The following is a 14,300-nucleotide window of genomic DNA, read 5'->3' as shown; positions in this document are numbered from 1 at the left end:
TTTTATTTCGATATAATAAAATAGCAATGCGGTAGGAAAACATTAATAATTCATAGGCCATTCCCTTATTTTGTGTCTTAGAAACACCATCCACCACTGGGTTGCGGGTTCGAGGCCTATGTGGGCAGGTACTAGGTCGGCGTTTTTTCTCAGAGGACTACGGCTTTTCTCCACCACTAAAAAATGTCGTGTCCTTAAATGACCATAGCTGTTAATAGGATGTAAAACACAAACAAAATCTTGAAAACATTTCACTCTTAAAAAAAAGGAATTTATTTCACATCTTTATTTTCCTATTCACAGTTGCGTAATCATTCTTGAGAATATGGATTAAAGAATATTGTCAAAACTTGTGCTCTACTATCGTTGTTATTACATACTTACTAATAAATACGTTTTTTTTGTATATGCGATACGACACAATTGCTCTAACGTAACCCATATCAGCACTCGCCGTATCACACCCAAAAACCCGTATCAGTCCCCGCCGTATCACACCCCAAAACCCGTTTTAGCCCGCAAAACCCATATCACACCACTTTTGGGAAAAATAGTAGTTTTTATTAGTAAGTATGTAATAAACAGAATAGGCGTGTTTTATTCTCTATATATTATTAACATTAAGATATGCATGTTTAATTTGTAATTTATTATTTAATGCTAAACGAATTATTTTTCCATGAAAAACGCATATAATAAACATTTGTTTGCGCTGTCATGTCATGTCATGATGTACCACAAGTACCCTTGACGTGATGACCATACATGGTTTTTGTCGAGTAAAACATTGAAGTTGAAGTTGAAGTAGCACTGACTTACCAAAATTCATAACTTCGCCTTGTCGACCTTTGTCCTTGACTTTCAGTAGGATTCGTCCTCTTGTCATGTTTAAAGTAAAATTGAATAAACAAAGCAATATCGTCCAAAATGTTTAAACTTCACTACAACTGTTGTGAAGGGTTGATAAAAGTGTCATTGCGAAAATAACTGTAGACAATGCTTATGTAGACAACATCTTAATATAGAAAAACCATGACAAAGTCCAATGAACTATCTTATTATAAAAATTGTAGTTGTTATTGTAGTACGGCATTTAAAAAGACTCGTTAATCTAAATGTACGTTCAATCAAGATAAAGATCGAATTCATGTTTGATAAGTGTATTAAAAGTATTTATGGATGTATATAAAAGGGACGACAACTCTGGTGGTTTTGTATCGGTGCGTTCGTTTTGAAGCACATGTGCATTGCTGGACCCAAACGGTTTGCTGTAGTACGCCCCTTCATTTATAACAACATGGCTTGTTCACCGTCGAGCAAACAAGGAAAGGTTGCCATCGTCGGCAGGTAATGTAATATAATATGACAGCGTCTGTAAAATGCACTTGTTAGCAAATGCTGCCGCAAAGATTGAATGTGACCGGGCCGTTTTCGTTTATAGCGGTCGATACGGTTGAACCGGTTGGACCATATTCGTTCGTTTATGAAATAAGGTCGGACATAGAAATCTGATGCTGCTTTCAAGCGAGCCTTAAGAAAGCCTTACAAGGCCTGCATAGAGTAATACATACCCGAAATGTTACATTTAAAAACAGACAAACCGTTTGTTCCACATAAACGAACATGGTCATGGCAGTGGTTCCGTTAGGTAGCACTCCATAAATATTATCCCCTATATCATCATAGTATATGCCAATACTTATTTGAGTCGAAGTTTCCGATCTGATATTATTTACATGACATTTAAATTAATGTGTCACTTGAACCAGCTTGTTATTTGAGATCATATCTTCAATCTGTAAATATATTATGTCATGTTATTTTGCATAAATAAATGAAGTGATAAGTTCATGTTCTATTCAGATGTTCAAAACATCTTCAATATTTGCTTACAGCTTCCGTACCCACCCACGAAACTTGTTTATTTATTTATATTGTTATTCAAGAAATTTTATTGTTTATTTTCTTTATAGTATTTATGGTTAAGGACCACTTTGATATGGTAAAAATAACCTTAAAATTAATATGTTTTAAATGAGAATAAGTAAAAGTTTAGGGGGGAAACATCTTTAATATAGGGAGACTGATTGTATTTGTTTAAAGTCATAGAGCAGGATATCTACAATTTAGATTAAATTTTCATCATAACCCTTTCTTTTAAATGTTAATTAATGTTTGAAAATATTGAAATTTACATTCAAATTTGTTTAAATCAAGGCTGGACTATACAGCCATCACATGCCATTCCTGGAATTCAACATATCCTGAAGCAAGAGAAAACGATAAAAATAGAGTACAGTTTTAAATTGTTTTGAACAATGTACAGTGTATGTCAAAATCTTGATATTGTTTATCCTTTCAAAAATTCTATGTATACAAGGGAGACTACTCCATTAAAAAACAACTAAATAGTACTCCTTTTCATGATTATGACATGGACAGTGTTACTGATTGCCTCAGGTGTTTTAACCAAGTGTGGTATCCATCAATTAAACGATGGTTTCTGGATGAACATGAAAGCTTTCTTATTTTTTTTTTTTTAAATGTGCAAAATTAACTGCGCAGGCATTGAACATGAGTTATTCAAGGTCAACAACAGACAAATTGAGTGCTATTTCTAATTATTCATTAAATCTCTACTTCTGCATGTTGGTAATTTGTAAGAATTTACAATAGAAAATATTTTTTCCCACACAAGTAAATCATAGCTCAAAACAGATAGGAACATAATATTTAAAGATTGACCCTGTCTCATTGCAGATATATAAAACACTGAAGAATTTCATTCTAGTTTTTTGTACATGCAGTTGCCTCCCCTTAATATTGTTATGGATATATTACCCATTGATCTATTTCAGTGGCCTCATAGGACAGAACTGGTCCATGATATTTGCTGGTGCAGGTTATCATGTGACATTGTATGATACTGATATGGACCAGTTGATGCGTGCCAAAACCAGCATCAAAAGCACATTGGAACAATACGAACGGGATGGTTACCTCCGGGGTAAAACGACGGCCGTTCAACAAAACGCTTTAGTGTCTACAAGTAGTTCACTCTCCGAATGCCTCAGCGACGCATTTTATGTTCAGGTATGTTTGATTTGTCAAGTATTGTCATTTTGTTGCAAAGTTAAAGGACCTTCATGAATATGTAAATTAGGGGATCTATAAATGGATTAGCAAGGTTGTATCTACAAATATTTGTAGACTTCTACAAATGTACCAACCAATGAGGGCATCATAATTAATGGTTCTTGAAAGGAGAAGAATGGGATTACAAACCAACACGATGATATGTTAGAAGAAATTGTAATTGTAATTGCATCAAAAGCACTTCAGCCTTTTATGTTCAGATATGTTTCAATTACTTAAGGGTTGTCACCTGCTAGTATACCTGGAGGACCTACAAATATATGTACTTGAGGGGATATATAAATATATTAGTGAGGTTATAGTTACAACTTATTGTAGACTTCTACAAATGTACTGGTGTAGGCATGTGCAAATATATTCATTAGTGAGGTCACCTTCAACAAATTCAAGATCTATAGAAATTGAACCTTACTAAATGATGGGCAGACGTAGCAGCAGAATTGCATTATTTCTTTTAGGAATGGAGTTGGGGGGAGGTTTCTCGATTGCTTTGTAACTGATTTATAAAAATGTTTAACTCAATATTCAACCTTTCCATTTCATTTATTAATGTTTTATTGAAAATTGTTATTAATGGTTCATGTTAGAAGAAGAATAGAATTATGAACCAACAAGATGATCTGTTATAGGATAAAATTGTATTCTCTAAAATACAAACTCTCCCATTAGAATTTAAATTCATCATGTTTTGTTTAGAGATTGAAGTCTTGTTTCTGCTGCATATTTTGGTGATCTGGCACAGAGAACCCATATAATATCCATGTGGTTGGCATATTGTTCTCCAGGAATGTGTACCAGAGAACTTGGAGTTGAAGAAGAAGGTATTCAAAGAAATGGACACCATGGCGAACAAGGACATGATCTTGGCTAGCTCCAGCAGCTGTTTGTGTGCTTCAATGTTTACAGAAGGGCTCACTCACAAGTCCAACATGTTAGTGGCTCACCCGGTATGTATTCCTAACTCAGCCGTTCTAATTTCTGGTGTCTTAAAACAAATACATTATTAATGTCAGCAGGAAGGTGCAGCATAACCTGTATATTCTGAACCATACTGAATAATCTGGTTACCTGTATAAACTAGACAGTAACCTTGTTACTTAAATCCTTAGATCTCGTTTGTTGCAATGAATGTTGGGTATATACAATGTAAATAAGCCAAAATACCTTGTATGAACAAGTTCGTAAAGTCTGATTGCCATGCAGACTTTAACTAGCGGTTACTGTTATTCACTATAGATGTAGTCAAAGAGATACAAATAATACAAGGCCCATAACTCTTGCATTTGGCACCTTTTTTTTTTTTTCTGGTGGCCCCACACAACAGTTGCCTGGTCTTAAAATTGACATTGAGATCTGTTAGTTTAGAAAAATTCCATGGTGAAGGTAGTGAGTTGTTTTTGCCTCATAGGAGTGAGGTGTTCTTAAATATTCTACATTTTCATTGGTAGATAAATCCTCCATACTTCATTCCATTGGTGGAGTTAGTGCCAGCACCTTGGACCAATCAGGAACTTGTTACCAGGGTACGTACACTGATGGAAGAGATCGGCCAATCACCAATCACATTACGCCGGGAAAGTCTGGGATTCGCCCTGAACAGAATCCAGTATGCTGCTATCAATGAAAGTTGGAACATGTATCAGGTAGGTAGTCAGAGATACACATAGTACTCTATTTACCTAGAGGGCTACACAAACTGGCAAACCAGACTACACATATTACTCGATTTATCTAGAGGGCTACAAAAACTGGCAAACCAGACTACACATATTACTCTATTTATCTAGAGGGCTACACAAACTGGCAAACCAGACTACACATATTACTCTATTTATCTAGAGGGCTACAAAAACTGGTAAACACGACTACACATATTGCTTTGTAATTCAGTGACATGAAGTAGAACTATAACTGTTTTTATACAGAAACATACAAGTAATGCTTAATAAATTCTTGATTTTTTTTTTTTTTTCAAATATTCACTGTTATGTCCTCGCTAGATATGTCAAGATGGCGGGCAGAGTGGACAGGTGCGCGACGTNCTCTCTCTCTCTCTCTCTCTCTCTCTCTCTTGGGATTAGCCTGAGTGAGCTAAAATATGGTATTTCTCACTCTGGAGGTGGCACTTTGCCTCACATAAATGCTTGTGTTTCTGTTTTAGTCCGGACTGCTGAGTGCCGAGGACATTGACAGAGTGTGCCATGATGGACTAGGTCTGCGGTATGCTTTTATCGGACCCCTGGAGACCATGCATCTCAATGCTAATGGTTAGTGTATACAATTTAACATTCACAAGTCCATTGGGTTACTTTCCCTTTTCTTAAAACTTTCTGTCACATAAAAATAAAATATGAGTTAGGCAGATTATAGAAGTTACCACAGATTTTGTGACACAAATTTCATGCCAGTTTCTTTATCAAGTTTAAAGCATTCATCAGAAATTGAGAGATTTATTGTATAATTTTTATAAATCAAAAAATAATGTTTTCCAGTTAAATATGAGCATTGTTTAAATTTTCTTTTGACTATTTCCTGTGTAGAATATTAGTAATTGATTAACAAAATCCACACTACAGTATTGTAATGTGTATGAAAGGACTACCTATTGTAAACCAAAATATTTTTTGCAGCCCCAATTTTTTGCACTCTGTTCACTGAGTGTAGTCTCTCTGTTGTCTTAAAACTACTTATCTATATAATATCATAATTTTAGCATTGTTTTGCAATCTTGATTTGGTTCAAGGGGTGAAAAAGATGAAATCAAATTTAAGAAAGAAGTAATTTAGTATATACTAGAGCCGAGCCTTTGTAATGCAGCTATCCGATTAAGGATCCTAGTCCCCTCAACTGTGATTTTATTTATACACAGTAGCCTCCCCTTACCTGCCGTTTGGTTTAACTGTAGCACAGCTAGACAAAGACAATGAACGCTCCGTAAGCTACATGTATTGTATAAGGAGCTCCTTAACTTAAAATATGTAATACTTTTCCTATTGAGATATTTAAGTTAAGAAGCTCCTTAGCTTAAGGAACGTTCATGAAACTGGGGCCAGTCGGTCTGAGGGTTTGTATAACAATGTTGAGTCAATGATTCAGTCTGGTCTAGCCCTAATCAATTTTTACCCTCAGAACACTATTGTTGATTATAATTTTGTTTAAGTGCCTTTATTATTTCTCATAAGAGTCCCACAATGTATGGCTTTCTTTTCATCAATGATTTATAAAAGTTAAACTTATTCAGATACAGTTTTTGGCAGTGGTACGAGGATCCATAAATAGGGTTTTAAAAGTAAACCAACATGGGATTAAATAGGTGGACATTGAAGTAAATTGACATAGGAACAATTAAGTAAGAATTTGATTAACCTGTCACAGGACCAAGACAATAGGTATTGAACTAAATTGCCACTGGACCAAGTAAGAAGGCATCAAAATTAACTCTCTTACCAAGTAAGTAGGCATCAACATTATTTTTATTAGGGCCAAGTAAGTAGGCATGAAATTAAACTCATTTAGGACCAAGTAAGTAGGTATTAAAGTTACCTCCCTTAGGGCCAAGGAGGCATTGAATCGCAATACAGTAGTCATAAAAGTTATCTCACTTAGGACCAAGAACGTAAGAATTCGGCATAAAGCTGAAACCTTAGAGACCAAGTAAATAGGCATAACTATTATCGTCCTTTAAACCCAAGCATTTGTAATGTTCTTCGTTTTGCCCTCTTGTAATGTGGATAAGTACATAATAAACAAAACATTTAAGTCATGAGACATGGCTTGAAACATGTACATGCAATGTAAATGTGTAATTGTAAGTTGACAAAGCGCGCAAACAACAAGTCTCCAAAAAGATACAATGTTGTACACTGCTTTTGATTACAAGGACGACACCGACCTCAAACGTTCTATCGACCAATCGACGAGCCAGATACAGTGAGTGACACGCTGAAACAACCGTTCGGTTTGTAGGCGTGTTCTTTTTGAACACGACTTGTTGACGCCGTAACGATTTTGATTGTATATAAGCACTTGATATTCGATAGATAGGGCATTTTTTCAACATAACTGGTATCCATCTGTGTTGTTAGAAAAATGCGTTCCACGCAAAATTCTTTGCTTGAAAAGGAAAGAAAACGGAAACGGCAATTAACTCAAATCCTGAAAATGCCTCAGTATTAGGTAAGCAATAAGGTAAGCAATAAGGTAAGCTACCATACTAATCAGGTTCTTCTATACCATTAATACAGGGATAGCAGACTACTGTGAGCGGTACGCAGAGGGAGCCTACAACGTACAGAAGGAGACATTTAAACCAGTACCTGTGATGTATGACGTGGAAACGGCCATGAAGGTCCAGGAGGAATTCAGTCAGACCATGCCATTGGACAAACTTGCAGAGAGGCGGAGCTGGAGAGACAAACGACTCGCAGAAATCTCAAAGTTGAAGAAAACTTTGGAGAAAGAAAATAAATGATGTGTTAGTGAGTGTTTGCCTAGGTAAAAAACAAAGGGTAACTGAATGAGTGTGTCTATGCAAATGGTAGAGGATGATTTAATAGTAGCCATACCTTATTTGTGTATTAATCAGGAGATTAGCAAATGCTTACTTGAATTAAACAGTGATCTATGTAAAGGTCTGAGGATAACAGAATGAATGTCAGTAACTAGTGAGTGCTATTGAATTGTTAAAATAAAACAAAATTGTCTGTAGTGCTTGCAGGTCTATGTAAACAACAGAGGATATTGTAAAGCACATGGAATGTTGGTCCTGGCCAAGGACTTATAGTCTATGCTTTAAAAAAACTATAATCACCTTTTTAATATCACCATTTGTTTTGGAATTGTTAAGTTTTTTGGTGTTTTTTTTGCAGACCTGAAGGTGCTCTAAATGATTTAATACAAGAAATAAAAAATCTAACGCCTCAGACATAAATTGTTTATTTCATGCCATCAGCAGCAATGCTGAAAGCTAAATGGTTTAAGTCTAAAAAAACGAAATACGTGGATAAGTATGTGTAACAGGAATAATACAGGGATCTGCGCTGGGTTCTTGCTGTAATAAAATCACGAAAATCAGAAACTGATCTACAATTTTAATTATAGTTATTCCACGAATATTCCATTAATCCATATTATTCAAGAATTAGAGGAAGATCGTATGAATGAAAGAATGAATACTTGATTGAAAGGTGTAAACAATAAATTCATGTTATTAATTGACTTATTAATTAAGTTATTTATTGTTACTTGTAGTAAATTTTGAATAAATAATAGCGGTAGTTGATGATGTCCACATTGAACGGAAGTGATTAAAGAGCAATTAATTTCATGTAGCATCTATTGCTGCAAAGAGAAAGATTCAAGAAATTATCTCCGTATTTCTGTCAACCAGATCAATAAAAAGAATGAATGTACACTATTTTTGTTCTGCTATTTATGTTGGTATGTTACTTTTGCTGATTCCGAGTTCAAACTTTGCCTCCAGACAAGCTACCTCACTGTACTTTAGAACATAAATTCTTCGACCCAACGTTAACGTTGCTGTTGTCGCAAAAAGGCACATAGGTAAAAACACCATTGTGCATAGTGACACTATTTGGAAGATCCGTGGATCTTAACTGAAGGTCGTGTCCATGATATTAGATTTACTATCATTCTGGATGAAACGCACTACGAAACATTTTATATTGTTGAAGTGCTTAGAGGGGAGCGTGTAGCGTTCCATGTGGAACCTGTAGTGAAACAGAAGTTGGTTGGTTGAAGGGTTTTGCGCCCACATGAATCCGCCCTTGCGAGTTTCATCTCACTGACGGAAGTCGGTGTTCTAGCACATTATATCTCCTTTTATACTGTACGCCCGTCACTATCAAAGTTGTCATGTCACCCTCTCGAAGACCAAATGCTCTTCAAATATTGCTGATTGCAGTTTGGTATGAAGTATCCATCCTTGTGCAAGGTACGGCGATGAGGAAATATGAGAAAAATCTTTGAACGACTCTTCCTCAGTGCGAAAATCATTGCAGATATATGTACGATGATCGGTATAAAGTTTGTTTAACGTCCTATTAACAGCTAAGGTCATTTAAGGACGTGCCTCCATGTGTATGCGTGCTTGCGTGTGTGTATGCAGGAGACAGGGCATGTTGGTGCGCTTGCCAAGGGATATATAGGAACAAGCATATATACATTATATACTGTTCATGAAAAGGGAATGATGTTCTTAAGCATATGGCCTTTTTATGATAACAAGCTCAAAAAGTATTTTCATTAAACAGTATCTCAACGATGTAAATGGTGAACTAATGGAAAATCCCGATTCATGATATAATCTCAAGCTCAAATGTATATTTGTATTTGACAATCAACGTATCTAAACGATGTAAATATTGAAATAAAGGAAAATCGTGATTTTTTCCCTTTTGAAGTAAAACAGTTATCCTAATCTTGCATCCAGCCACTTTCGGCGAACATGGATTTGGTTTAAGGGGATTTTCCTGGTGAACTCATCGTAAACCTTTTGTGACGTCGGTCCTTCTATATTTGAGAAGGGGTCAAAGGTTGACATAACACGTTCCATTATTTCTGCATAAAGATAACCGCAACTAAACCCGAAGAGAAAAGAAATCAGACATTGCACTGAGATTGTGAAAAACACATATACATGTATATTTTATGTAATTGTCTGAAACGTAATCTACCTACAGCCCAACATGTTTTAAAGAAATCTGGTCTTGATGTATATATGATAGAATATAACCGTTAAAACAACGCCAACCTTGTTAATTAAATATTGCCTGTGAAATGTGTTATTTGCACTTCTATTTTTTTTGTTGCATATGAGTTAACCAAACAAGTTGAAAATGTACATTTAGCGAAAAGGCAATTGATTTATTTCTGGAACAGTACTTATGGTAAAAGGTAAAAATGATGCATAATCCCATCGCTGTACAGGTAAATGTGCCTTGATATCGATGCGTCAACAGCATGGACTTTTATACTATTTATAACATGCAAATGGTATTCTTGTATTCTATATAAATACATAAATGACCTATTTTAATAATATAGGTTTGACAATTTCGATATAATTAATATAAATTCGTTATGTTTATACATTCTATGTATTTGTAGGTCTAATAAGTAATAACGACAGTATGATCCAACATTGGCACTGGATCTGAACAAGCAAATGTTTGTTGGATGCGTATTACTTAAATAAATATATGGGTAAAGAAGTAATAACGACAGTGCAGACAAAGATATTTGTCAAATATATATATACACACATCGGCCAATCGTTTCCAGTTTTCTATCTTTAATTTCACCAAATGCAAACATTCAGATTAATTTTATTTTCGGAAACATGAGCTAGTCGTTCTATAAACTAGACGTTCGTAGTAAAATAAAACATATCGTACAATTGGTGTATATAAAATGATCCATTTATTTAACTACATATGTACAGAATCAAGAATGTATATTAGGATAAAAAATGTGACATATTAAAGTTGATGTTCTGCAAACAACTTTAGAGACACAAACATTATGTATATGTTGAAATTAATTCTTACTAAACGACGTATAGTAAAATTTTATCCTAATATGTAGTTTAGATCATGAACATTTCGATTCTTTCTTCTTATTTTAAAACTTCTGAAAACAAATTAATGTGTATATTGATTAATTACACATACACCATAGGTCGTCAAGATCCATGTGTATATAACTAATTGGTCATCGGTGTGATTGCCCCGTGTTTATCTAAGGAATCATGAACAGCTACACTGTAATTTAATGTAAGGAATGCAGTTGATGAGAAATGACATCAGTTATTGACTTAATAGTAGCGCATTACTTAAAAAAGCAATACACACACAACTGAATAGTAGTCTGTATTTAATAATATTGAACTCCAGATTGTAAACCATTTTAATTACTTTGGTATGCTATTCAACTTCAATGGGAAATTTAATGTTACCCAAAAACATTATAATAATAATAATAATAATTCGAGGTTCTTATTTACCGCTTTATCACAACCTAATTCGTAGGTCATCTCAAAGCGGTTCACAAGTTATTATCCGTGGCTATATGGCCTTTGCAACAAGCCAATATCTTTCTCAACTCCTTGGGGAGCATACAGCTGGTGCTGACATTTCGGCACTGACAGCTAGCATTCAACAATTCTAGCACTGTCCAACCGCGTACTCATTTACAGTTGAGTAGACTGGAACAAGCAGAGTTAAGTACAATTTCGACATTCAGACATATTTGTTTTGGACACAGTTGTAAATAATATTCAGCTCAGGAATATTGGGATTTTACAAAGCTTCGGATGTTGAAAAAGTGCATACTAACTTTGCAAAAGATTATGATAAAAGAACAGGTAATAGTCTTGTATACTGTGAGCTAGGACATTTTTGGCTTGTATTAAGCTAACAATTTCTAAATAAAGATTTAGACAAAAGGGTAGCATCTAATGATAGTATGCATGCCGAACTGAACAAATTAGGATTAAACTATTCATGTAACACAGATTGAAAAAAGAAAAGGGCGTTCAGTGTGATTTATCTGACATTCGAAATATATCTAGAGGTGAAATATGCAAGCATATTATTGATCATTTGTCTTTACAATNAGAGAGGGGGGGGGGGGGGGGAGAGGGCATTTTCAAATCGACCGATATCCAGGAAGAATTTCATTGTATTATATTTGTATTGGCAATCAAGTGCGTTCAAATTGGTACAATTATTAAGTGAACAAAATGTAACCGAATTGAGTAAATAAGAAAAAGTTCTTATATATTGACAAAAGAACGAAATAACGCTATATAGTTGTGTATGTTACAGTCTGTACAATAATGTATCTTGTCGTATGAAACTACTGCCATACGTATCAACATGTCACTGACAGATAAGATAAGATAAATTCTGAAGAGCTTTTGACCGATATTTACATTATTACTAATATTTTAAAAAAACATTTCATTGCATTAAATTACATTCTACTTCTGTACTAGAATACACTGTACCTCAATGTAATACGATGTACTGTTATATATGGTATGACATTGATCTGTACTAGATCAGGACGTAACTCATTGTAATATGCTGAAAGATTGCAATTAATGGCATGTATTAAGGCATATTACTTTATCATACCGTTCTACAGTACTTATGGTACAAGACATTATATTCTATTTTATTACATAACATTATATATAACTGTACGATGTGTGGCATTAACTTGTGATGTGTTATATTATACATGTACTGTATTTGATAGTTAATATGCTATATTAATATGTGTGTTGTTTCATCTAAATAAATTAACCTATTGTGTCTATAATTATACTATGAAGTAAGATTATAGTACATTTTAGTGTTACTGTGTAATATCACTGTATAGCATTGCTCATTGCATTGTTCTGTAAAAACTGTATATGTTATGTCTTTCTCGAAGTGTTGTAAAACACAAGAAAGAAATAATCTGAAATTTAATCTGAATTTACGATTTGATTAACGGACACAATATTCCTTTAATTATTACTGATCCATTTTACTGAGTAGTAGCTACATGTATCTTAATATCAAATGTGTATGGTTTATTTATTAAATTTTCCTATTACGTATGTGGCTTCTAAGATATGATAAATATTTTACTGATAGTAGATACTGGAAGTGTTCGTAAATTGATGATTGAATGTATATTACTGAGATATATATATATATATATAATTAAGTTTATTCGTATCCAACGGACATACCTCCATTATGATCCAGCGTTATATGGGATTTTACCGTCTATATTACTTCTTTGACCCATATAATTAAGTTTAATCATAGTAGCGACTTGAACTCTGATGATATGATATGAAACAAAATTAAAGTGGAAATTATGATTATAGTCACAGACATTACGGCGTAAGAGAGGGAAGGGGACACATCTCTCAAGTGTGACCATGCTGGGAAGTGATATGTCTGACCTGCAAGTGGAAAGGTGTTAGGGGACGTAACCTATGGTCAGAAGCTAGATATGGCAAGCCATGCATGCTTATAAGAAATCATATCTTCACTTATAACATACTAAATTGAATTTCAATAAAATTTAATCTATGAAATACCATTAGGCATTGAAGCCCACTCCTTAGCGACAAAGTAAGTAGGCATTCGAGTTATAACCTTTAGCACCGGGGAAGTTAGCATTAGGCAGTCAACGTCAAAGTCAAAAGTTTTATTTAGAGTCGGTACATGGTATAACAATACAACATTAGCTCTAAGGAGCTATTAAAACCGACTAACATACAGGACATACACATTGCATAATAAAACAGTTACAAAGTCAATACTTTACTCATACATCATATTTCATTTTCAACTAGGTTAGCACTATCATTTGTTAAAAGCACATGTACACAAGTAGCTGTTTAAAATAGCAGATATCAGTCTGAAAACATGGGGTGTAAAAGCATATTTAAAAACCTTGTGTACTTGTATGAGAGTAATAAGTGATGCTATGTTGTTGTGTGGTATATTATGTAGGTTGTTTGCATGTGACACATTTACATTGTGGTCCGTACCAGCTGTTTATAAGTGTTTTGAATTGCGAAAGTGTTGTTGCTGTTCGAAAGTGGTCTGGCAGAGAATTCCATATTTTTGGTGCTTCAGATCGAAAAGAGTGTTTGCCAAATTTGGTTGTTCTTACTTGTGGTATGTCTGCTGTGTTGTGGTATCTAAAGGAGTATGGCTTTTGTGTGGTACTGATGAGGTCATGCAGGTATGTGGGTGTTTGTTTGTTTGTAATTTTGTATACTTCGATTGCAAAATTTCTGAGGCGTCTAATTTTGAGGGATGGTAATTTTGAGCGGGCCAATAAAACTTCGTATGTACATGTGTGGTCGTCGTATATGAATCTGAGTGCCCTTTCCTGTATTTTTTCCATTTTTTTTGTGTTTGTTTCGCCACAGAAATGCCATGTGAGGGGACAGAAGTTAAAGTTTGAGAGGATGAATGAGTGATATATAGTGAGTTTGCCTAGTCTGTTTAAGTGTCTGCCTATTCGTTTTAGTACGTTTAATTGTCTAGATGCTTTTTTACAAGTGTTTGAGATGTGTGTATGAAAGTTTAGTTGGAAATCTATGGTGACAC

General features: G+C 34.5%; 1 protein-coding gene across 1 annotated transcript; it reads left to right on the top strand.

The window, feature by feature from the left end:
• The first annotated feature begins 1,230 nt into the window (after window positions 1–1,230).
• Window positions 1,231–8,564, top strand: LOC110457594 (lambda-crystallin homolog). The gene is made up of 6 exons (XM_021508928.1): window positions 1,231–1,347; window positions 2,859–3,093; window positions 3,942–4,103; window positions 4,605–4,799; window positions 5,318–5,423; window positions 7,401–8,564. Exons 1-6 carry the CDS (start codon window positions 1,241–1,243, stop codon window positions 7,625–7,627), a joined length of 1,032 nt encoding a protein of 343 aa, XP_021364603.1. The 5' UTR covers window positions 1,231–1,240; the 3' UTR covers window positions 7,628–8,564.
• Window positions 8,565–14,300: the final 5,736 nt, after the last annotated feature.

This window comes from Mizuhopecten yessoensis, unplaced genomic scaffold (assembly GCF_002113885.1).
Source record: "Mizuhopecten yessoensis strain PY_sf001 unplaced genomic scaffold, ASM211388v2 scaffold9253, whole genome shotgun sequence".
Lineage (NCBI taxonomy): Eukaryota > Metazoa > Mollusca > Bivalvia > Pectinida > Pectinidae > Mizuhopecten > Mizuhopecten yessoensis.
The sequence above is the reverse complement of the archived record's forward strand: the minus strand, read 5'-3'. Positions and strand labels throughout refer to the sequence as shown.